The sequence below is a fragment of the Platalea leucorodia genome, assembly GCF_965183815.1.
Source record: "Platalea leucorodia genome assembly, chromosome: 1".
Lineage (NCBI taxonomy): Eukaryota > Metazoa > Chordata > Aves > Pelecaniformes > Threskiornithidae > Platalea > Platalea leucorodia.
Genome location: NC_138823.1, coordinates 51,439,030 through 51,461,581, shown reverse-complemented (window position 1 = coordinate 51,461,581; position 22,552 = coordinate 51,439,030). Strand labels below are relative to the sequence as shown.

Here is a 22,552-nt window from a genome sequence, read left to right as displayed (position 1 = left end):
CATTTCCCATTTGCACATAACACTGAACACATTTATTTTTAAAGTATATTATTAATGCATTTAAAAGGGGGTGATGTTGAGAACAATACAAGCACTCTGGAGAAAGAGGTTGCTAACATTCCTTGAGGTACAGGCCTTATATGTACCTTCAAGGAAAACTATAATACCAGTGATTTATTTCCAGTACCTAAACTTTCTAAACACAAGCCATTTACCAATTCTAGTGATAACCTCAATGACTCAGCACTCAACATTATAAAAACGCATTTCTTCACTGGACAGCACAGCAAGCAGAGATAACACACTTCTGAATACTAATTTTAAAACCAAAAAAGCTTTTGAAGTCACTGGCAGTCTGGGAGAGAGGCAGGCCAACAAGTACACATTTGGTTCACGAGATTAAAAATCAGACAACAGGTCAAGTTCCACAATGGCTTACCTCTATTATAAAAATGGTATCAGCTCTGAGGAGTCATTGAATAAAAAAAGTGAAAAAAAGCAGTTTTGGTTGAAAATCCATTATTGTGGCCAGGTGAAGTAAAAACAAACAAACAAAAAGACAACACACCCTCCCACACACACTAGTACTGTCTAATGGGAGATCATCCGTTGTATTCTGCATAGTTAGAAGACCCCTATATTTCATGGAACCAGAAGTGACGAAAATACACCAACTAAAAACACAGCGAAGAACAGCAGAAAATTAAGTTTAGACTGAGTCATCCTCCTTTATTCAAGGAAAGGCTACACAATTGCACATGGACAGCCTACTAGGCCACGAGGCAAGAAATCTGAAATCACTGACGCTTAAGGAGGTCAAATAAAACATACCAAAAATCCCACCATATGGCAAACTTAAGATGATTTGACAACAGTTAAGTGACACAAAGCCTTAAGTCACTTAAGCTACTCGGGGAGAATGTCTTTAAAACAACCTCACACAAACCATATGAGTAATAAAAAGTTAAACATTGTATCTACCTCAAAAGCATGTGTTCATAACCAGTACTGGACAGGCTGCATGAAATTTGTTTTTCGTATGTGTAGAAATAATTTTATCATTATTATTATTATTCTAAGAAACTAGCTTTTATCAGCTTTACCAGGAAAAAGGCATTATAAAACCCCTAAGTTTCAAGAAAGAAAGGTCAAGAAGGAGAATACATCTCCAAAGAATTAGTAAACATGCGTTGATCGCAGTCACCCAGTTCAGCATTCTGATGTTTTATGCAGCTGAGAGACAAAACCAGACCACTCAGCCAGACTGCTGCTGCAGTCAAGTATCTCACACTTGCATGCAAAATCCCAGCAAACATAAAGTTAACAAGTATGGTGCTATGCACAGAGGTTTAGCCTTAAATCCTGTTTTTTGCTGCTTCATTTTTTTCTGCTTAGCTGACAATACACTGGCTGTCTGGGAGCTAGCAAGTTTTAGAACTCTGCTGTTCATCCATTCTTCCAAAACACACCAGAATCACATTAAGCCAGAACACTGAAAACAAGCTGATCAGCTTTACATGCCATTATGAAATCACAATGACACAAGAAGGATAAAAGTGTGCACCCTTCTCAGTCCAGTTTGTCTTCCAAGCATGGCAGAGGAAAACAAACAATATCCTCATAGCAGCGAGTAGCAATAACACACAGAAAATTTCCATGTTATGTGTTTCTTTTTTGTTCCTCTCTATCAGCTTACACAGAGACAAGAGCACCATTTTTCAAATACATTCACAGAAAACAGAACTGCTAATTCCTATTTTAGAAGTTTATTATATCAAATACTATTCCATTAAACTTAATGGCTGCTTGATCTTTCCTCCCTGCAGCCTCAGCTAAGCCTCTCTTCTCCATGTTTTTGCATTAAAAAAATAAAGTCCCCAAACAAGCCATAGACAAGACCTCAGAAGTAAACCTCAAGAGTGGGAGCTGCAGAAACCCAGTGAGAAGGGGTTTCATTTCAAACTAATATGTTTTTACACTGTGTTTCCCCAGAGGCCCATGAATGGATTCCAAGTTAGTTTACACAAGGCTGCTTAACAACTGCCAAGAAAAAAACCCAAACCCTCAACCAAAACTACAAGCCAAGCTTTGAAAAAGCATTAATCCACTCTGGAAAGCGCAAGAACAGGTTAGCAGTGTGCTTTGAGTTGGGCAATGCAGAACCGAGTGAAGAATGCCTTCAGACAAGTTGTGTGACCAGCTTTCGCACAGGCTTGTAGAGCTACAAGTCAGCAAGAGCTTCCCTGTCGCTAGAAATTAGTATGCCACTTTGCCAACAGATTGTATTCAAACACATCACCAGCTACACGGAAAAAGGTTAACTTTTGAAGTGCACACTGTTAAGGGGAGAGAGAGGAAAAAAAAAAGAAAAAAAAAAAAAAGGTTGGGACCCTTTTATATTACAAAGACCAGAAGCATTCATCTTTCACCCTATAGTAACATCCAGACATCCTTCTGTCAGCCAGGACCATCTGCCACCCAGAAGCCTTTCGTATATATGGCACTCAACCAAGGATCTTATCAACTGCTTCAGAATGTAAGCATTCTGTCAACACACATAATACCCTTTCATAAAAGAAAAGTAGTAATATTTACTTATCTTTTCCCTGAATGGAGTCCCAGTATTTCCTATTTTAACAAGCTTCCGTCTGGGCTGCTGCTTAGCTTCTCTGCTCACTCTGGTGACCTGGTCTTGGCTGCTCTAGGAAAGTCTCTGAAAAAATGTTCTTTAACTCCCCTATCTCCTAGAAACTTTGGACTCACTAAACTGCTTTACATAATATTGATATGGACGTTGTCTTCACAGACCTGTAGTTAGCTTTCTATCTGCAAAGCTGCAGTACAGTGGCAGAAAGAAAATGCTTCCAGAGGAAGAACACTATGCTATCCGCAAACATTTCACTATTGAGTTCCTCTGACTGAATATCTCATCTTTAGAGCTTTAGCACAGGTGAAAGACATATGCATGTACAGCACCCAAAAACTAGTACAGCAAGAATCATCAAGGCATGACTGGAACTGCTGATGTTCTAGCAGGAGAAACAACCTGCCAAATGACTTTCCTGTCAGTAGCTGTGTTCTCTCATATACCATGCCTATACATCTTCCACAACATGTTATATCCTGTGCTCCTCTGCGTAAGGGAAAAATATCAGCCTTTACCTGGGCACCTGTTTGAGCATAGAGAACCTTCCAATTAACTTGTTGCTTTCAAACAAGATTCAAGCTGCACTAGGAATTTCTAGTACATTTCTACTCATTTGGAGGAGAGGGGAAGAAACAGGGTCAAGTCAGTTAGAGATTCATACAGCCAATAAAGGTTTTCTTGATGCAGACACACTTCGAGTCTCGACACCAGATACCTCTCGCTGTGCCCAATGCAATCATCAACTGCCTGAAAACTGCTCTCCTCCTTTCCCCAAGTTTACAAGCTGAACAGCGTTTCAGTTGTTTGGGGCATTGCCTACAGGCCTTGCCACACTGAGGTCCTGCCTTGATTTCCACTACTTTCAGCAAGAGCTGCAGAACAGAAGGGGCAACAGAATTGCTCTGTTGTGCTCCAGTGATTGAAAATAAGCAAAAAAACCCCAAAACCTCCAGAGCTGTCACCTGTTTCTAAGCAGAAGGAGAAAAGAGAAGAGAAACACTGGCACTGGTTTCATGACTTGAGGGGCTAAGGACTCCATGGTTTTAGGTCTAGTACAACAGCCAGCCAAGACATGATCCCCTTCCCAGCCCTAACTCAGAAATCATAAAATTAACCTCTTTCTTAGCTTCCCCGATTTTACTGGAGTCCCTCACCGCCTCCTCATTTCTCCCTCCCCCACACCAAAGGCTCCCAATACCCGACAGATTAATGTAGCTGACTATATTGCCAGGTGGCAGAAAAGGACTGCTGATGGGCTCCAGGACTTTTCTAGACAGATTTGCTCAGGTTGCCCATATCAATAGCTCTCCCTTGACTGCAGAGTGTCATCACTGCTCCCCCCACCCCCACAAGGAAATAGATAATAAAAAGTCTCATTAAGGAGTCACCTGGACACAGCTTACAGGCACCTTCTTCATTCACAATCCAGTAAGGTAGTAGGTCTAAGTGGTAACAGTCATGCTCACACATATCTCCCAGACCACAAACCAGACACATATTAAAGACAACTATTTGTAGCTGAAAAAGCATGCATGCATTCATTCACAGGAACACACACAGACACATCTAACCCTTGGACATTCAATTATGTTTCCAAGAAATATGAAATGATCTAAGGCAGTACACTGAACTTCTGGAGATTAATATTTGCTAGTTGAACTGCCTGCACATTTTTTATTTACAGTACGTCGGTTATACATACAAGAGATAGCATGTTACGCCATGGTAAAGATAACTAAATCCAAGGACTATGTCCCACAGTATTTTGACCTTAAAGTTTCTGTAGAAATTACAAGCTTAATCTGTTATGACAAATTCTACCTAGCTGAGTATACAACTCATTTAAACCAAAAAATGAAAAAACCTTTTCTGAATCCCTTATCTCATCAGCTAAGGTTTTTCATCAGCTTATAAACAAATCTCCTTTCAAAAAAAAAAAAAACCAACCCAAAAAACCCCCAAAAAACCTAGAAAGAATCACAACACCTACAAACAAAGGAAGAAGATCAAAGCCACAGACAGACTACAAATGAACTCAGTTTACAACTGCCATTTGTTCTAAACTCATGCAATACGAGCTCTTAATTTACCGTTAAATATAACCTTTGATGGTAAAAGTAAAACTTAGGAGAGTCAAGATACTCATTAGCACACTTTGTCTAGCACTGGCTAATGAACAAGCAAGCTAAAAAAAAAAACAACCAACCAAAAAACACCCAAAACTGGTTTCTTTGAAGAATACCTTTCCTATCAGTTTCATAGAGCTTCAGTGCATGCAGCTCAAGTATTAGAGATAAATTTTAAACTCGCCCAGAAAATCTAGCAGAGATAATAGCGTGCAAAGAACCTTAAGTTACACTTCTCCTACAACTACATAAAAATACCTTAGAATATAAAAATACTAGAATCAAACTGCTTTTGAAATGCAGGTTCTGATATCTGCCAGAAACAGCACAAGGGAAGTCTGCTTTGAAACAATACTTACTAACCTTGTGCCAAAGTCACTGCAGAAAACGTTTCAAGTTGCACTTGCTCCGACACAAACGCCTCAATAAATACTCAGATTAAAACCACCAAATTATCTTCGGGTTTCCCTCACACGTTTTAATTGTTCGGCAAAAAGTATCCGTGCTCATCTCTACCTTCTCCGCTTGACACTGAAGGGTTCATCCCAATGTCAAGAAGGGGGGGGGGATAAAAAAAAAAAAAAACAAGCAAAAACCCAACCCATCACGCACACTACGTACCGCGGAACCGATCTGGGGAAGGCAGCCGCTCCGAGACCTCGCCCGGCGCGGCTGAGGAAGCCGCCCCGGGTTGCAGCGGTTGCAGCAGCGGCGGCGGCAGCAAGAGCGGCAGCACCGGCCGGGCCGGGCCGGGCAGCGGGCGGCCCCCGCACCTTGCAGCACGCCGCGGACTGGGGCGGATGCCCCGGCGCAGCGCGGCGCAGGGCAGAGCAGAGCAGAGCAGAGCAGAGCAGAGCAGGGCAGGGCGGGGCGGGGGAGCGGCGCCCCCCCCGCGCCCCGCCCGGGCCGGCGGCTCCCGGAGAGGGGGCGGAGGAAACCGACCCGAAACAGCGGGGCGGCAGCCGGCGCCCGGCCCGGCTAAAAATGGCCTGGCAGGCCGAGCGCTCCCGCCCCTGCCCCGCCGCTGACGGGCCGCGGCTCCCCGGGCGGGCGCGGGGCGGCCCCGCCGGAGCCGCAGGGTACGCGGTTCCCAGAGCCCGCCGGGGCCGCCCCGCGCGGAGCCCCGCCGCAGTGGGTTATTTTTGGAAGCTCCCCCCGCTCCCCTCTATGGCGTCACCGCAACTCCCGCCGTGCGGAGCGGTGAGGTCACGCCTTCGCCGGGCGGCACGGTGCTGCGGGGCTCCCCTCCTGCCGCAGCCGGCAGGGCAGCGGCCCCCAGCACCCTCCCGGGGCAGCGGCACGGCGCCCGCCCGCCCGCCGGGCGAGGAACCCGGCCGCGCTCTCCCGCAGCCGCTCGGAAGCGCCGCCGCCGCCGACAGCGCGGACGCCGAGCCCGGCACGGCGGCAGCGGGGCGGCGGGGGGGGGAGAGGCAGCGGAGAGATGGAGCATTTGGCTATCGCACGCTGATGCACCATTTCTAGCGCGAGTGGAAGACAGCTGAACCTTTCCTTTTTTTTTTTTTTTGGTGCTCTAATAGCCGTTTCATTTGCATATTGCACAATTATGCCAAAATGTACACAGCACAGAGACGGGCAATACCAAACAAAAAGTCTTCTCTAAAAGACAAAAAGTGCGTTCGCTGTGGTTATCCTTACTGAAGTTAGCAGCCTTCTCCTCGTTAGCCAAGCAGCGGCTTCTGGTATGCTGACAATTTAAGTTAGAGGGGAAAAGAATTCTCCTTAAAGAGGCAAGATAAAAAGGCACTGAGCTTGAGAACACGCTGCTTCTAGAAAGAACCAGACTTCATGGGACATGCACCATACGGATGAAAGGTATCGTAGAGCAAGTAATTCCTCTCTACTCAGAGGAAATCCTACCAGGGAGTCCCCGTAAGAGAAGGTGCAATCAGACAGTCCCACTGACCACAAAGAGAGGCCTGGAGACAACAGGACAGGCAGGAAAGAAGCTTTTAAACACCAGTTGCAGAGTTATCCTCCCAGAGGGTCGTTTGGCAGTTTTAAGTTAACAGCAGCCAATCGCTGCCAGGGCAGAGCACTCGCGGCAGTTGTTCCCAAACATTTACAACAGCTAAGCCTTAACTTCATTATTGAGATCATGATCAGAAGAGAAACAAACACTATAAAACATCTTTTTCTGGAGTATTTTAGACAAGTGTTTTTACATTAGAGTTTGATACTTTAGAGTTATGCTTTACTATTCAATATACTTGGAAGGAATATTAAAGCATTTAATTGGGGTCCTATCACTTGCTAATGCAGAACCCAATATATTGCTTTTGCAATGCCAACAGAACTACCATCTAGAAATCAACACGGAATAGCAAAGAATGGGGCCCTGTCTTATAAAAGACAACAAAACCAAATGCTGCGGGTTTAAGAACGGTAATGCTCAAGGAACAGAACTTCTTGGAAAGGTTTGAGTCTTCGGAAGAGACTGCTGCTGAAATTTCCCTTATGAGCTTATGGCATCTTTAAAAGCTTGCGTTATATTCTGGAATTGCTATAGCTTGAAGTTTAAAAATACCAAGACACAAAACTCTCCAGGATCACATCTTCTCCCTGTCATGACCAACTGATTTCGCTAGCTATGGTGGAAATTCAAGTTCACACCTCAGCCTGTCCCTCTGTGCTTCCAGATTAAAATAAGGCCTCTGTAACACCTACGGAGACTGTTCAAGTTCACGTAAGGTGACATGACAGTTTCACCATATGTTTTGCCATACTCCACTCTGGAAAGCTATTTCAGTCTAGCTTGAAGCAAGATGCCAACACAATTAAGGAATACTAACTAACACTGTACACCCACTGTTGTAACAATTTCCCCCTCACCCACAAATGGAACTGGCAACTTTAATATTAGATTTTCTTAAAGAAAAAACTCAATGTAAAAAAGCAGTTCTTGTTCCACTCTGCTAGAGCTTGACTCAAGTAAGTCTAGAAGACTTGTGACTGGAGACAAAAAGGCTTGGAAAGGAATGAAAAAAAAAAATCTTAAACCAAACACAGACAATGGAGCCAGTGTTTGCAGCTCACTGTTAAATAACTGGAAGACTAACAGCACCAACACAAACCTCATTTTGAAACAGCTTACTGGTGACAACAAGAGCCCAACTGAGGGATTACTGTTACCACAATACAGGATGACAAATTTATTCCATGGTACTAGGGTACCTTCCAGAGGGGAGAAAAACAGCAGATCTCCTACCCCAGGAATTAATGAGTTTGACATATATTCCCAAATAGAAGCATTTGCATTCTGTTTAACACCATACAAGATATTTGTCACTAGGAAAGCCAGAAGTTCAATAGATAGCATTCGCACACCCACTAAGCACATGGTCTGAAAAACAAATTCAGAAGCAATACTGTTCAACACTACAGTTAGCCAGTACAAAAAAAAAAAAAAAAAAAAAGAATTTTCTCAATATTTTAACCTTTAAATCAGCAAAGCAACTGCTTTATTGAATTCAAGCATTCAGTCCGAATATTACAAGCAGTAGTTTGTAAGCAAAATCTGGGTCTCCTCTGAACACTCAAACACCAAGATATCCTTTTGTAGAGGAACTTGGCTGTTCTTTCTCTAGAAGCATGAGTTTTCATCAGACATTCAGCATGCAAAAGGACAGTTTACCAACAATATGAAGTTCTATGGGCGTGTGTATTTATTTTTGTAACAGGTAAGCAGGGAACTAGCAAAATATACTAAGCTATTCAGACCCTTTATAGACCCACACAGCACAATACATACCCCTTCTTGCTTTGTGAATAGGTTGAGGCAGTCAGCCAGGGCCTCACATGTTTCCTGGGATACTTCAGAGACCACATCAACTTTTTGCAAGAGGGGAGAAGACATTCCTGAAAGCACAAAAGATTAGTAGCATTATGGCAACATTGTAAACTACAGGATTCTTTTAATTATTTTTTCATCTAAGTAATACAGGCATACCATTCATATTCTACAGGAAGGCTGGTGCACTGTGAGATCTGTGTGAGAAAAGGGCAAGCAAAAGTAGCACTGAAGGAACATAAGTCCTTTCTTTTGCATCCTTTCCCTAGTACTGGAATAAATGGCACATGAATGGACTGAGTTTCTCTTTCGGCATGGCTTAGAAAGCAGAGGTAGTAAGCTATTGCAGCAAGACACTGGAAAAGTGACTAGCAACAATCTCCTTTTAACCGCTTTCTAGTTTTAAAAGCCTCAGAGTTGCCAGGTGACAGAATTCAAATACAAAGGACACTGTGCAAGTTTAATGTAAGTTAAAGTGAGAAATGTAGCTTTTTTTGCCTTCTACCATGGTATTATACAGAAGAGAAAAAGCTTACTACAGGGCAGCTGGAGATTTAGGTTTGAAAAATAGGTGAGGAGTTACAGGGACACTGATCAATAAAAGGGGAAGGAGATCTTATTTTCATGGACTCATCTTCTGGATAAGTAGCACAGCTTGCAGAGCAATACCACCTCACATCCTGACTTCTGTGACCATTTACAGAAGGGGCTACATGTCTAGAACCAGCAGAAAACCATGATAACCCAGTCAGCTGGTAGAAATTATTTAATATCGGAGTTCATCTTTGAAGTTTTGTAATGTGCAGCAGTTCCTCAGAAGTCAAGCAAGCCATTCTCTCAGGAAGCATACTCATTGCAATTAAAGTAAGTGTTCATTTAGTGGCCATGGACTCCAGGATCATTTGACACCATTTAGTAACACAGGTGCTTCAAGCTGATGTCACACCAATAAAGATTAAGAGGTCTGGCAGTGACAGTTCTTGAATTTATTTTGCAACTTATACTGCTTGTGCAGGACAAGATACAGTACATATCCACACACTAATTGTTGTCTTTGGTACCAAAGCTCACTCCTGACCGGAATTAGGAGTCTCTACTTACAGCAGCTATCAAGAACAGCTAGCACCTCTAGAAGGAAGAGCAGCACATGGAGTGCAGGAGCAGGAGACATCTTTATTTGTAATAAATAACATGCATAAATCTCAAAGATACCTGGATTTAGAATAGCATGTTGAGATGGTTAGGGAGAGAATTCTAAATATCAGCTCCCAAGATAGCCATTTTTATATTACGCAAAAGCTTTTAGGAAAAGTTCCATGTGGAAGGACTTTTAACTCAGAAATTTGCATTCTTCTGGAGCCAGAGGACTTGAATACATTAAAGATACCACATCAACCCTATGTGAGAACTGGAAGAGCTGCAGCAGTTTTCTCTGTTGAGACCTACAGAGGTTACACATGAACCTGGGAAGAGTTCACTGACCTATCAAGTTACAAACATTCATTGGGAGGAAAATAGGAACTTATTACTGCTATTGGCCAAGACTAGCAGTTTCTAGGAAAGAGATAGTATCTGTTTTTGCTTTACTATGGGTTTTGGTTACTCAAGTTGTGTACTAAAAAAAAAGTTCATTTCCTCACTGGTTCTTCAGGTCAGCAATATGAGGTCAGAGAAACTGTCCCTACATCTACCAAAGGTAAACATATCCACCTCATACTAATTTTCAAGCTGCTTTTTGTGAAGGATTCAGTTTTATTATATTATTAATTACAAAAGCGTCCCAATAAAACACTCATATGTATTATGAAACCTTACTTTTCTTTGTGAAATAAAAATTCAGTAAAAATTCAGTTAGTGCAAGATAGGTTCACATCACACAGTAACTTACCCCAGTAGCTTATGGAGAAAAAGCTGTATTTTAGACTCCTTTTGGGAAGGCACAGAGATGGAAGAGGAAGAACTTTTCTCCTCCCAAAACTATTCTATTACAGACTACGGATTTGTACAGATAAACAACTTGTTCTCTAGTTTGAGCTTCATAAATTTTAGTCACAACATGTAACTAGGACTCGGGTTCAAAGGAGCAACAGTTCTTACAGACCTCCTTTGTGTGTTTAATACGCGAGCAACTTCTGTACATGTTTAAGGCATTAAATGAAACAAGTTCTAATCTCTAACAGCTTGATGCTTGTGCTATTTTTTTGGCAATTATGCTGCAAAAAATCCAGCTACATGTTAATTTAAGAGTTATTATTTAAAATGAAGCCCAAGTAGTTCAAATCTGGCATAAAACTCATGGCAGAAGCCTGTGGAATATATCCCATCACACCATGCCTCCAGTTCCCTGTATAGTTTTGTGATTTCACTTCACATCCTGTTTATCATACCTCAGCTTTCATTGTGTCTCTACTCACTACAAGGTAAGTTCTTTGAGGGGAATGCTAGAGTAAGACAGCTAGCTCTTTGCACCTGTCAGTGGACACTTATGCTCTGCAATAAGCTACCAACTACAGTTTTTTTAGAACCTTGAAAGTGAACTGCCACGTTATATTCCTCTGATACTACTCAGTAAGCACTATATCTAAAGGCAGTTTCACTACATTTACACCCACTAATAAAATTTCTTTCAGTTAACGTACTTATTAGTTGTTTCCCCAAATCTGAAATCTTAGTTCTTAAAAATTATTATAATGTTACTTTATTTGAATCTTTTTCAACGAGGAAAACAGTCCTGTATTTTCAAGCTCCTGAAAATTTAATTTCAGTGAAATTAAAGCATGTGCTGCTTAAAAGAAAAAATTAGTTGCCTGGTAACAAACTGCATTTCAGAAGAATAAGTTTTACCTTTTGTAGCATCCAAAGATTTAACCATTGCAAGAAAGTCTGAAATCTCTTTACTGAGTCTTTGTTGGCATGCTTGTGCTTTCTGAAAGACAGCAAGGACAGCTAGTTCACAAGTGCCTCATTCTAAGGAAACCGTATGCTTATTCTCTCAACTATACTGAAATTTTTACATTTGAAGAACATTAAATCTTACAAAGATTCCCAGTGACAGAGACTGATACATTAAAACTGAAAGAAATTACTTGAAATACCTTCAAAGACACAAAAGCAAACAGAAGATTTATGCACATTATATTGCTGACAGGCTTTTGTTTAAATTAGCATACCAAACCAAAACCCAAAGCTATGTTGTATGTACCACTTTTGCATTTTCCCCCCTTTTTTATTAAAAAATTTGAAAACCCAGGAAAAGCCATTGCTTGTTCTTTGACAAACCTAAGGCCAAAATAAGCAAATGCATAGGCTAATTGATGTATGGCAAGTACAGCGACATGTAGGAACCCACCCCAAGATCATATTCCAAGCCTGCATTTGAACTTGAAGACAGTTATCTATTAGATAATACCATCTTCTTCTGTTGGCTGCTGGGAACTGCCAGCAACAGTTATCCTCCCATCTCTGTTCTGCCATGAGCTACTTTGAGTTCTTGTACCAAAAGATATGGTACTAGCCACCTGGAGTTCAGTCACATGATTTTTGTGTTGCCATGTCAACTTTGCCTTAAAGTAAAAGGGTTTTAGAAGTATATGTATGGCAAAAAGCAAGAATCACAGGCTGAATGCTAGAATTATCAAGGAAGACTCATTTCCATTGCAGGTCTGAACAATCACTATACAACGCATCTAACGTGACCTGAGGTGTTAAAGGATCGTTTCTATGCCGTTTCATTGTCTTCTTATAGAGGTAGAGCTCGCTGAAGGTTAGCTTTGTTATCCTCCAGTCTTGGTGTCACCAAGTACAGTACACACGGCTCCCTCTCCTGGCTGGTTTTCAGTTTGACCAGCACTACTGCTCGGTGAACCCAAGCAACTTTCTACCTTGCAGTAGTGCTGGTAAAACTGAAAACCACAACCCTGTAACTATGATAAACATGCCATTTTATGCATACAGGCTGAACAGCAATACATGACAGTAAGCAGTGCAAATACAAGCAGTATTTATGCATCCATGGAAAGAAAGAATCATTACTTTTAGCCAAAAGTACACTAAGGTATTTCAATACAAAACAGTACTAATCTGCAACTGCATAGATGCATGAGCCAAGTAAGTACTCAGCACATACTTTCAGAGTATCCTGTAGGTCTGTAACAGATACAGTATCATCTTCCTCATCATCACTACTCAACTGTTCCTGTGTGCAATAATGAGTGCTATATGCAGAGTGGTCTTCTATTGCTTCCAGCCAACTCTGAATGGAAAAAAAAAAAAAAAAAAATCCAGAGTTAATAGACATCTCAACGGTCATCCCCAGAAGGCAACAGCATACATGCAAAAGAACAAATTAAAATTTTCTATTGATGTGAATAAGATACGCATTAGTAAAATGGGACACCTTAATGAGCACAAAATAGATTGTTAAAATTGTAAAATGTATTCAAGATGAGATACTCGCTGGTTAGAGTGCTATCTAGGACTTGACTAATCAAACCTTAAGCACAAATGCCACTCATCCCTCAGTCTATCCAAGGTCACATAAAAAAAGTCACATCAATTAAGAAAAGACTAGGGAATGTATTTTGCATCTTTGGGTTTCTGTTCAGACAGTAAGGTCTCTGTGACAATGTCTGCCTTCTTACGCATGACAAACTCTGTACAAAACCTCAAGCACTATCATAATTAAGAGGTAGATTCTTTTCCTGTTCATAGAATCACAGAGTGGCTGAGGTTGGAAGGGATCTCTGGGGGTTCTCTGGTCCAACCCCCTCTGCTCAAGCAGGGCCACCTAGCACTGGTTGCCCAGGACCATGTCCAGATGGCTTTTGATTATCTCCGAGGATGAAGACTCCACGACGTCTCTGGGCACCGTGTGCCAGTGCTTGGTTACCCTCACAATTCTTACCTTCAGAGGGAACTTCCCATGTTTCAGTTTGCGCCCACTGCCTCTGGTCCTGTCACCAGGCACCACTGGAAAGAGCCTGGCTCTGTCCTCTTTGCACCCTCCCTTCAGGTGTTTGCGTACATTGACAAGATCCCCCTGAGCCTTCTCTTCTCCAGGCTGAGCAGTCCCAGCTCTCTCCGCCTTTCCTAGTACTAGAGATGCTGTGGTCCCTTTAATCACCTTAGTGGCCCTTTGTTGGGCTCTCTTCAGTATGTCTAACATCTCTCTTGTACTGGGGAGCCCAGAACTGGACACAGTACTCCAGTTGCCTCCACCCCTACTTCATCTCTAGTTAGTACGCCTATAGAAGTACAACAGTAACTACACTACAAATAGCGCCAAAAAAAAAAAAAGTTATTCTCTTGTTTCAGATCCACCTTTTAAGAAAATATAATTTATTAGGTCATCTTGGAGAATGGCTAAGAGTAGAATGTACCATTAAACATTCTTTCATTCAGGATAATGAACTATGAAAGAAAGTGCAACAGAAGGAAGTTGCAATAGAAATTTACCACATGGAGAAGTTTAAAAAAAAAAAGAGGAAGTTAGACTACAGGGCATAATACATGCACAGAGCTGGAAAACAAGGTGGCACTAATTGCAAAGAAGAAAATGGCAATCTGTCCATTTTTTCTATTTAGTCTATAGTTGTGCTAAAAGATTTAATATATGCACTTACGTTACCAAGTCCTGATAATCAAAATACTGAACCCACTACTAATGCATCCATAGTAAGCAGAATGCAAATTATTAATTACAGAAGTTATTACATTTTACAGCCTTTGATAAAGAGTCATTATTACCTCTCTCGTTTGAGAAGGAAGGCTATTTTTAGGAATCTTGAAACGATGAACTGTGTCATCAAAACATCTGACAGAAAAGAAGCAACTGTCTGTAGATTTTACCTAAAGCGACACAGAGAAAAGACAAAATTAGTATAATGAACCAGTAAGAAAAGACAAAACTGTTAAGAGTAAGCAAGGTAGAGAATTACTTTTAACTCAGAAGTTTTTGCCTCGGTTTTGATGCAAAACTACAGTTCACAAAAAGCTTGGTCAGAAGAGTTTTGCAAAGCGTGCTCTCTTGCACTGTACATCATGAATGAGAATATAGAGGTTCTTTATGTCAAAATTTTATATTTGCATATATTTGCACCACTTGATTCAGACAGAATCTCAACAATGGTGCAAGACCACCAATATTAAGGAATTTGTACATATAGAAAAGCGTATTCATATAGTACTGTAGTTTAACAGAACTTGTGGCTCCAATCTATAGAACTAGGACAGGTTGGTTATGGAAGAAAAAAGTACTGAAATGATCCTAAATGCATTCTCCTTAAACACTTGGTCTTCCTGTGTATTATACACGACACCTGGCTTGTCTTTCCTTTGTCCTCTGTTCACCCCTTCCAATTAAGGAAGTTTTCCAAAAGTCACCTTCAGAATTGGTAAGTTCATCTCAGTTGGAGAACTGAAGTTACACAATCAGTCACAAGTAGCCAGTGACAGCTACAGGAGGAACTAGAGCTTTGCTATTCTGTATCACATGCTCCAAACAGTTGTTTTGTACTACTGAAGAGGCATGCTTTTTAGGAAGCCTTATGTTTAAGTCTCTATGACTTTGGAAAGAAGTGAAGGAGCTTTATGGCCACTTTACATATAAGAATACTTTGCAAGAAACACTGGTTCTTGTCAAGCAACAGCACAAGCTTTTCCCCTTTTTTATAAAGAAGGCATGCTTACCAACCTAGCTGAAGTTTTCATTGCCTAGGTATGGAACACCAGCACATAAAAAACCCAGCCGTTACAAGTCACTTCCTACCGTGCAGACAGCTTGTGTTAGATGCTTGCATCCCTGACGATGATCATTATTTACCGCATCAGCTCTTTGAAAGAAAGAGAGATTTAATAAATTGAAGATGAGAATTATTTAAATTGCTTATCAGAAATTTAAACACAGAACTTACTGTCTCCGATACCAAGAAAGGACTCCATGTTCTAGAACTATCCAGTAGAGTTTCCAACCAAAAAATCGTGAGCTCTAAAAAAATTAAAACCAAAGCAAAACAAAAAAGGCCAAGTACGGTTAACAGCTGAAGAGTTACTGTTCCCAGTAAGTTTGATAGCTTGAAGGCTACTACGTAAAACTGGCAGTCATTAGAAAAACATTTTAGGTTTTACATATTTTGGTGATCACAGCAACCTGAGAATACTTTACAATTACAGTGCTATTTTCATTTTTGGAAATACCTAAAGACAAAAGTTTTGTTGAGCCTGCTATTCAGTAAGAACTGAAATATTAAAATGCTGCATTTTTTAACATTACAGGGGTTGTTGATCACCACATAATTCTACTTTATAAAATCAAATTAGAAACAAAACACACTGAGATATCGAACTACAACATTTTACCTTTCACAAGCTTTAGTACATAGTTCTGGTCTAAAAACAGTTCCTTATATTACAATTGTGAGTGAATACATAGGAAAATTTACACTGAAGAAAACTTCAGAGTCTTCAAAGATTTCACTAAGGAACATAAAAATTAAGCATTCACGTAGAAGATGGAGAAAACTTGTTTTTTTAACAAGGGAAAAAAGAAGATTCACTTGAGTATCAGAGCAAAACAAGTGTTTGACTGACATCTTCCCTCTAAGCTTTTAAATTTCCAGAAGAAGGTGAACTTGTGGTAAAATATTAGTTATAGATTATTAGAGAGCAAGACATCTATTCAGGAAAGAAAAAAAAAAAAAAAAGAAAATCAAACCAAAAACATTTTGCCCACCACACAGACAAGGCACAAAACCTTACCACAGTGAAGCTTTGCCACAAAAATTATCAAGAAATGGAGAGATTTTAGGGACTGAGGTTAAGATCACAGTGCCATGAATCTAGTAACCTCTCCACTCAGCCAGCCCATCTATAATTTATCCAATATACTAGATTAAAATCAAGTCATTTAACAAATGTATTATTGAAAACCTCCCTCATTCATCAACTCACTTAAGTACAGAAAATTACATACTTTGAGATCTTATAAGCTATTTTAGAACAGGAAATAAGACATACCTTCCATAGGAGACCTTCGTATCGTCTCAGGGGTTTGTTCATAACCTGCACAGAAATAAAAGCTTATACAGGCATAGCTTCAACGAGACAGCCTTGGCAAGTGGCATTTTAAATGGATACAAAAGTTCCTACCTTTCCAGTTTTACCTGCCAGTATCAGTTTCATTTCTGCACCTTGGGCTAGATCAAGAGGTGTCTGATCTGTTTGGTAACCAACATGAGGCATGAGAATTTGATGCATATAAACCTAGACATATTTAACTTAAAAATAATCACTCTGACAGTGTGTTTACCCATTCAAGTTTGGTCCCACAAGCATCCAAGTTTACCTGGAATTGGGGAACGTAAGCTCCTCAAGGGCAGAAGACCAAAAACGGCTCTGAACTTTAGTGCACTGAACCGCCCTTCAGAGTTCTACTGGCCACAGAGGAGACTTTTGCTCTTACTTAAGTTTGGTTTTGCACTTCAACTACATAAAACAGTTCAGAACATTCACAAATATCAACATAGAGGCATCTTTAATTAGATGACAAGTACACAGTCTGCATAACATCTGCATAAAATTTTCCTGGATTTGCTTTCATGAGAAGCCTTCTTCTGAAATGTCATTTTGTCTGGGCCACACCTTCAATCTTATCACCTCCTTTGTTACCCGTGTTCAGTGTTTAGCATCAAGAAAACAAAGGCCAGGCATGTTTCATGGTTAAGACGGACAGCAGAAATTTTTCTAGAAATGGGTAAGTTTGGAAAATAAAAGCATATATGATAAGTATTTTGCTACAGTTCTTAAGTCTCTTGCAATTTAGTCAGTGTTGGTCTTCCTTTATTAGTGACACAAAGCTTGGAAAGCAGCGTAAGATTTTCCCTGAACATTGAATGGTAAGTAACATAGCTTATAGCAGCTGTTAAATTTCTGTCTCTTCTTAACACTTTATGTACTTTCATTTGGTACTCACCATTTTTGTTTCTTATTTTAGGATCTGCTCCATTTTTCAGAAGTTTCAATGCACAGTGCTTATGGGCACGGTATGCTGCACAATGCAACGGTGTGTTCCCCATCTGATCTGTACAGTTGATATCAGGTGGTTTGGGCTTGTTCAACTGGAAAAAACAAAGTTTTGCTTACTTATCAGTTTTCCTCCCTCTCCAGATGCCACGTTCATTCTTTTGAAAGCTAGCTGTTCCTAACTAGGGTGCTTCAGTGTAGATCTGGCAACAAAGAGGGACATGTAGCAAGTGTTATGCCCCCCTTCCAGAGAAGGGCAAGGACTACAACAATGAAGCAAGATGTTCAGCTAGAGTAAGGAACTTCTCAGGTTTTGACTTCTTGCCTCCACACCTTTTTAAGCTGCATGCCTGTGCTTTTACTTTTAGCAGCTCACACCTTGTTACAAAGCAGTATTCTGAAGAAAGTTTCAGCATAGACTCATTGAGATAAAAGCTCTCCGGTTATTTCAGTAAGTGTACAATACATTTTTGAGAACTCACATGAAGAACACACTGGTTTTGCCTCAAGTAGACTAAAAAGCCTGGGTTAAGATTCAGCTACTGAAGGTCTAGGTTTTAGTAGCAAAACACACTGTGATCTACTGAGAATCCTGACAGAAGAGAAGCATAAAAGCCACCATTACCATTTGACTTCAAGAACCTTCAATAAAAGGAGCAGTTATAAAGTTAAAGCACATGCAGGAAAAAGAGAAAGAATGGTCTGAAGTCAAATTAGAAGGTTTAGAGAAACTGCACCATTAAATTATCTTTTCCAGACAACTGTGTTAGAATATGCAGTACAGTCTTTTTTGATAAAAATAATCAAGATAAAGGAGAATTAACAATAAAAGGTTATCTTTCAAGTAAGGGGCACTCTGTTCCAAAAGGAGGGCAGTAGAGAACAAATTCTCGTGTGTTAAGTCTCACAATAAAAGCAGACTTAAGCAACTAAAGAAGTTTCATAAGCATAGTCTGCTAATTAAAAAAAGATACAGTAGGAGCAGAAAGGCCTGAACATCAATAGCCAAAGTGTAAGGAATTCTCAAGATAAAGGGCAGTTCAGAAGAGCTACACAAATTCTCCACAGAGGTATTAACCTAAGAGCAGGAAAGTCAAGGAGGTTTACACCACAGAACTGTAAGTGGAGAAAGTGCCTTGGACTTCCTCAAGAGTCAGCAGGAGTTTTAAAATTGTAATTCAATTGCCAGAGGTCCAAGTACTCACCGAAGCACTCCAGGAAAAACCTGTTATGACTTGACTTAAAAACTGCCTCAGGGTCAAAAAAAGTGATAAGTACTTTGAAAAGTTTTAGCGGTCAATATACAGCTGGCCTCACATATACAGAGCTCAATGATCCTAAGTATAAAAAAGATCACTTAGAATTGAAAAATGTTTATAGGAAGAGTTATATGTGCATGCATGGTTACACTCTTTATAGGAAGAGTTACATGTGCATGCCACATGACAGAAAGCACCAAGTTCTTTAATGACAGATTTCTATGAGCATTCACCTTTTTCTAATTTTTCCTGCATCAGTTTAAGGCTTAGTCAGCATGCATGCAACATCAAATGCAACAAGTGTTAGGAATTACCAGCATCAAGAACAGATCACTTATGCCAGTGTATTAATTACAATTAATACAATCATGCCAGTGTATTAATGCACTATTCTTCCACATCTTAAGTACTGTGTACAGCTCTGGTTCTCTCTCCATTTCGAAGAGGATAATACAAAAAGTACAAATTAAAATTACAAGGATAACCAAAGATTTAAAACCAGTTTCCATGCAAGAAGGACTTAGAAAGGCAAGGGTTCTTCAGACTAGAAGAGATAAATTTAGAGGAGGGAAAGACAACACAATTTTGAATAGGTGTTCACTCTGGCTTCTAGGCAGAAAAGGAAAGAATGTCGAATTTCTCAACATACAAATCTCATTTGTGTATTTTCTATTAGAAGTGAGTAGAAGCATTCAGCCTGCTTTGATGTCTTAAAAGGTATTACCTAAAGATGCTACCCAGGTAGAATAATGTTCTCCACTGCACATCTTACTTCCAAGGAAACTCTTCAGGTCTCTCAAAAGCTTGAGTTCAACCACTGAGACCTGGCTTCAAAGATCCAACTGGATATGGTCCTGGGCAACCTGCTCTAGTTGCCTCTGCACTGCAAACAGGAGTTGGACTAGATCATGACCAGAGGTGCCCTCCAGTCTCAATTCTTCTGTGATCTGCTTCTCCTATAGCCTTACCATGGTATTATTCAGCTTGAATTACTACGAGAGTGTGTGTGCACACGGTTTTCAAGTCCTGCTCAGGATGAAATTGTGTTGTGCAGATGACTGTCCATTAAAAACTAAGATTTAAAACAAGCCATACTGTGGTGAAAACCTAAGCACCCACGACATTAAGGTATCCACAAAAACATAACAAGCTTACGTCAGTAGATCTAGAACCATTACGCTGCTATTTACAACTAACTGAAGAGTATTTAGAAACATGAAAGAAGCTGAAAACCAGTGTTTTGCAGCCTCCAACAAGGAGGCTGGAACACCCTTGAGGGTTCAGCACCTTACCAACATAACACAGTGCACAGCACTAACATTCTGAAGTCACAGCACTTTGAAATGCAAGGCCTAATGTCACATACTGTTACATTAGCACTATGACTTGAACCACCCAACACAGAAGTGTTACAAGCACTTGAATTCTTACCAAGGCAGTCAGCTTCCCTGTTTCCCCCTCTCTTGCTGCTCCTAAGAGTTCTTCTTCCAGTTTCCTTTCTTGTGTCCTTTCCACTGCTATTAAAAAAAAACCAAACAACCCCAAATTAAGGTCAGTCTCACTAAAGTAGCAAGTACATACAAAGTACAGCATTCAAGAAACTATATCAAAACAAGCCTAGAGAAACAAGAGTTTCCAGTGTTATTTACTTGGGACAGGTATAAATGGAATACTTATTCAGAAAAGTCTGTCAGAGCAAAAATATGTTCAAAAACATGTAACATTTGACAAGATGTGTGAGTGCGTATACACATGTGCACATATATATATATATATGTTACTATTAAACACTTTAAAACCCAACCTCGCTCCCTAGTAAAAGCGAAAGCTGGAGAACTACGTGACACCCCCATCCGATCTTCCCTGTGTTCTTTTCAGTTTCTCTTCTACTATTCCTACCATCCTACAGAAATTTTATTCTTCTCTAACAATCCAGCAGATGAGCAGCAGAAAGGACTGTTATCTGTGCACTTGCATGTAGAATTAGAAGAGAGATCACTTTTCACATATACAATCTGTGGTATTGAACATGGAACTTCAGCAGTATTTAGGGGTATCACACAGTAATACCAGGAAGCAACACAGTTCTTGAACTCTCCAAAACTATAAGCAGTGAGCCTACGTAAGTATTTGGACACCATCTCCCTCAATTTCAACACCTGTGAGGCAATGGAGGAAACAAGGGGAATGGTTTTTACTTTTTTTTCCTTTTGACATAACCTTTAAGACTGCAATAGCAAGTCCTAAACTTGATCCAAAACTAGGTCACCCTTGCAAACTGTTCAGAATTTTGCTCTTTAATGATTTTGTTGACACAAAGTCACTTACTGTTCTTGACTTGAGTTCTTCCTCTTCCAGTGAGCTAAGGCTTTGACTGCCACATACAGTTCAGAGCTGTAGCAAGGATTACCCCAACAGGATTGAAATAGTTACTTGAATAATGCTATTGGCATTCATGATACTTAACTATCCAAGTCACTTGCAGACATACTGTGAAAAAACCCCAATTGTCAGTACTGCAGACAGGAACCAAAAACTGTAACTTTTTCTTTCTAATGACCAAATTTAAAAAGAAAATTCAATTGAGCTTCTGTAACTTGCAAGAGAAAAATCAGCTTTTAGAATGTACAAGTGTTGAAAAAAAACCACGCTATAACCTATTAAAGTTACCTTCCAACATATTCCTTATGTCTTTATCATGAGTAACTTCTTTTGCAGTCTCTCCACTCCCATTAACAATAGAAGTATCAGCATTACGCTGCAAGAGTAACATCACCACCTCCTGGAAAACAATTTGAAAAACACTGCTTATCTATCTCTGCTATGGCAAGGCCACAATCCGTCTTTTCAGCTACTGACATCCTGTAAGACGAGCTGTATAACGGCTTCTCACCACTGCTGACTTACGAAAACAGGAAGGGATGTTTTAGAGAGATTGAAGAGTGGGACTAACTGCAACCTTCTCTCTCACGTCAGTCAGGCCGAAGGAACTAACAGGAGATTAGTTACGGCTGAACAGACCCACTCCAATTTAAAAGCTGGTGTACCTGATGCAAATGCTGAATGTGGCAGATAAAAATAGTACGATTGGCTCTTTTGATAAGAGACTAAGTAGTCACTCCTTCAGAAGGGCCAAGAGGTTATCCATAGAGGTAGTACTAGTTTGGGAATGATGGTGGCGTGTGGGGAACAATCAAACTAGTCTCACGTTACAGGCCTATAAAAAGCTCTTTAGTTCTAGTTTTCTATGAAGAAACAGCACTTCAAGACACCAAATGACCACTGTGTCCTAATTTATAGTTTTTCCCCCCTCCAGAAGCCACTAAGATTAAAACAATATGGTTTCTCCCTATGTAAACATGCAGTTAGTTAGGAGGAGCAATCCTTACTCCTTTTACTGTGTCAAACACACCAGGCACAAACACAAATTAATCTGTTGTACTTTAGCAGTAGATGGGAGATCTTTACACTGGTTTCCACATGGTAATTAGCACCTGCAGCTAAAGGTAGTGCTATGCTTTAGCATTTTCTGACACACGGCAGAAGCAGAACAGAAGGAACATCAGTTAGTTACACAACTGATGCACAGGGCTACAGTGGAAGACAAATACTATTTTTTTTCTGTCTGCCAGCAAAATCTTTGTCAATAAAAAGCTAAAAAAAAGGACAAAGTATACCAAGGAAAACACAGACC

General features: G+C 40.4%; 1 protein-coding gene across 8 annotated transcripts in view; it reads right to left on the bottom strand.

The window, feature by feature from the left end:
• The window catches only part of OSBPL1A (oxysterol binding protein like 1A), a gene marked incomplete at its 5' end in the record, with an annotated part of 76,466 nt that overhangs the window by 40,879 nt on the left and 13,035 nt on the right, over window positions 1–22,552 (bottom strand). For 5 of the 8 annotated variants that reach the window (XM_082313914.1, XM_082313916.1, XM_082313915.1 and 2 more), the window contains 11 exons: window positions 8,543–8,649; window positions 11,426–11,507; window positions 12,708–12,833; window positions 14,327–14,428; window positions 15,348–15,411; window positions 15,493–15,566; window positions 16,595–16,656; window positions 16,741–16,794; window positions 17,550–17,694; window positions 20,290–20,375; window positions 21,529–21,640. In XM_082313914.1, coding sequence (XP_082170040.1) covers window positions 8,543–8,649; window positions 11,426–11,507; window positions 12,708–12,833; window positions 14,327–14,428; window positions 15,348–15,411; window positions 15,493–15,566; window positions 16,595–16,656; window positions 16,741–16,794; window positions 17,550–17,694; window positions 20,290–20,375; window positions 21,529–21,640 — 1,014 coding nt within the window. Of the gene's footprint in view, window positions 1–5,136; window positions 5,308–5,394; window positions 5,601–8,542; window positions 8,650–11,425; window positions 11,508–12,707; window positions 12,834–14,326; window positions 14,429–15,347; window positions 15,412–15,492; window positions 15,567–16,594; window positions 16,657–16,726; window positions 16,795–17,549; window positions 17,695–20,289; window positions 20,376–21,528; window positions 21,641–22,552 lie in introns of those variants that run through there. The other 3 variants (XM_082313913.1, XM_082313919.1, XM_082313918.1) reach the window with 3 other exon arrangements.